This window comes from Alligator sinensis, unplaced genomic scaffold, assembly GCF_000455745.1.
Source record: "Alligator sinensis unplaced genomic scaffold, ASM45574v1 scaffold1165_1, whole genome shotgun sequence".
Classification (NCBI taxonomy): domain Eukaryota; kingdom Metazoa; phylum Chordata; order Crocodylia; family Alligatoridae; genus Alligator; species Alligator sinensis.
The window spans coordinates 564,556-567,207 of record NW_005842477.1 but is presented as its reverse complement, the minus strand read 5'-3'; the positions used below and the strand labels follow the sequence as shown (position 1 = coordinate 567,207).

Genomic DNA, 2,652 nt, shown 5'->3' with positions numbered 1-2,652 from the left:
GGCCCGCGGGGGGGGGGGGGGGAAGGGGGTGGTACAGAGGCAGGGTCCTGCCTGGCTCCAGGGCCTGGGACCTCCCCCTGCCCTGCTGGCAGAGCTGTGCAGGAGGCTGTGATAACCATGTGCAGTCCACAAGTAGGAACTGTGGCTGCTCCTGGAAACAGGGGCTAAGACCCGTCTGTGCCCCCAACCCCGGTGGGTTCTGGTGCCACCACTGCTCTCCCCAGGGCCTTCTCCTACACAAACCAGTACAACTGCAACATCCGCTTTGACAACCTCTACATCACCACCTACTTCCGCCAGATTGATGCCCGGCGCAGGCAGCAGGTGAGGCCATGGCCCGAGGGCAGCGCTGGGTCACGAGGGAGGAGAGCTGTGGACAAAGGACACAGCCCAGCTTGCTTCCATGGGACCAATCCTGCTCCATGTCATCTTGAAGGAGAAGCACACGCTGCTGCCCCTGCGCCGAGCTGAGGTCTCCAGCGTTGTCTTCCCCTGCCGGCTGGCCTTCCAGGTGCCCGAGCTGAAGAGCATGGTGAGCAGGCATGGGGCTGCATGACCATGGCTCTGCCTAGCATGGAGAAGCACCCTGCAAGAGCCCAGTCTGGCACCACCAGGTTGTCACTGGTGGCACTCAGGGGGCTGGGGGCACTGGGCTGGGGTGCAGGGGGCTGGGACATGGAGGGCTGGATCTGTGGTTTGGGGGTAGTGGTGACAGCCACACTCCCCCCAGGTGCTGGAGCTGCTGGACTGCATCCCGCCCCTGCTGTTCCTGCTGCTGGCCTGGGGCCTGGATCACTTGCTCTACACCTCGCTCAGCATCATCCAGCACCACTCCTTTGTGCAGTACTCCTTCCATAGTGAGTGCTTGCCCTGTGGCCCAGCCTGGAGGCTGCCCTGGCCCCATGGCCCCATTGGCAGGGCCTCCATCTCCTTTAGCTGTAAATGCCCTGCCCAGCCGTGAAGGCACTTGCCAACAGTGGCCATCACCTGGGGCAGGGCCTGACCACAGCCCCCAGAACACCCCATGTTCCCGGCACTGCTGCACTGACCACCGCTCCCCACCACCGCAGGCAGCCACCACCTGGAGGTGTGGGTCGGGGGCAGGTCACTGCTGGCCCGCCTGCTGCGCAGCACTATCGGGGCCCTGAACACGTCCTCGGAGACAGTGCTGGAGTCCAACAACCTTGGTGAGCAGATGAGGGGACCCCCCCACCCCAATCAGGCCTCTCTGCCTGGCACTGGGATCCAGGGCCACAGAGGGGGGGCAGTGCTGTTCTGGGGGTGGGGTCAGGGGCCTCAGCATCCCTCTGCCTCTGTCTGTGTCCAGCCTGCCTGCCACAGCCCCGGCACATGGAGCAGGGCGACTACATGGCCAGCTGTCTCCCGCTGGGTGTATTGGTGCTGCTGTGCCTGCTGCAGGTCTACACCCACCGCTTGCGCCGCGTCATTGCTGCCTTCTTCTTCCCCAAGGTGAGACCCTGCCCCCCGGCTCCATCTGGGAAGCTGATCCCTCCTGGCCAAGGCATCATGTCCTGCTGCCCCCTGCATCCCGGGGCCTGCCCTGAATCCCTAACTGAGCCCACTCCCCAGGGGCAGCCCCAGGTCCCTGTACAGCTGCACTCACGCTGCCCTGTGCCTGAGCAGCGGGAGAAGAAGCGTGTCATTTTCCTCTACAATGAGATGCTGCGGAAGCGCCAGGCCTTCCTCCAGCGGCAGCGTCGGCGGGTCGCCCAGCATGCCCAGCGCTGGGGCCTGGTGAGTGCAGACACCGGGCGGGGCACGGAGGAGAGATGGATGCTGTGGGCTCCATGGGGCTGGGCCTGGCTGGGTTGGGGGTGTCAGGGACCCTGAGGGGGAGCAGCACATGGGTGGGCAGGGGCACGCAAGCCTGTGCGTGCACTTGTGCATTGCACCCTGTGCTGCCACTGCCACCCAGGGACACTGACACTGGAGTCCTCACTCACCCACGGCAACTCGAGCTGCTCTGGTGCCCATGTCCTGAGGCCTTGCCCACCTGTGTCTGCTCTTGCCCAGCTGGGAGTACCCACACTGACCTGCATGTGCTCAGTTGCCCACGCATGGCACAGGCCTGTGCACCATCTGCTCAGTTGTTATGCAGCCCAGGGGGCACCTTGTGTCCTGCCCAGCTCATCTTTCCCGAGGGAGCAGCTCCCACCACAGCAGAGCTCTTCTGCCCACTCCGACCCAGCCCCAGGAAGCATCCACTGGGCTTTCTCCTGCCCTGGGGCAGGAATTGGCCCTAGCCACAGGCAAGCACAGCCCTTGCCCAGGCTGCACCTGTCCCCACTGCAGGAGCCGCCCGTGCTGCGCTGGTGCCCACGGCTGCGCCAATGCCCGTTGCTGCGCTGGTTGCTGCGCCGCCGCTGCGTGCTGTGCGGTTCACCGGAGGGCCCCAGTGCCCACACCTGCCCGGCGCCCTGCGGTGCCCAGTACTGCCGGCCCTGCTGGAGGGACGTGGGCCAGGCCTGCCTGGCCTGCGCCCCCGACCCCGGGCCGCCCTCAGGGGACAGCAGTAGCGAAGACCAGATGACCTACGCGGACTGAAGCGCGGGGGCGCGGGGCGTTCAATTAAAGCGCTGCCGCTCCGACGTGGGGAGGAGCATGTATGTCGGGTCGGGTCGCGTCGGGCCC

The 2,652-nt window shown here is 65.9% G+C and overlaps 1 protein-coding gene across 1 annotated transcript in view; it reads left to right on the top strand.

The window, feature by feature from the left end:
* DCST1 (DC-STAMP domain containing 1) overlaps positions 1 to 2,565 on the top strand; it is a 4,639-nt gene extending 2,074 nt beyond the window's left edge. The window contains exons 9-15 of the mRNA XM_006030993.1: positions 225 to 324; positions 437 to 532; positions 731 to 857; positions 1,071 to 1,187; positions 1,328 to 1,470; positions 1,645 to 1,755; positions 2,314 to 2,565. Coding sequence (XP_006031055.1) covers positions 225 to 324; positions 437 to 532; positions 731 to 857; positions 1,071 to 1,187; positions 1,328 to 1,470; positions 1,645 to 1,755; positions 2,314 to 2,565 — 946 coding nt within the window. The remainder of the gene's footprint in view (positions 1 to 224; positions 325 to 436; positions 533 to 730; positions 858 to 1,070; positions 1,188 to 1,327; positions 1,471 to 1,644; positions 1,756 to 2,313) is intronic.
* Positions 2,566 to 2,652: the final 87 nt, after the last annotated feature.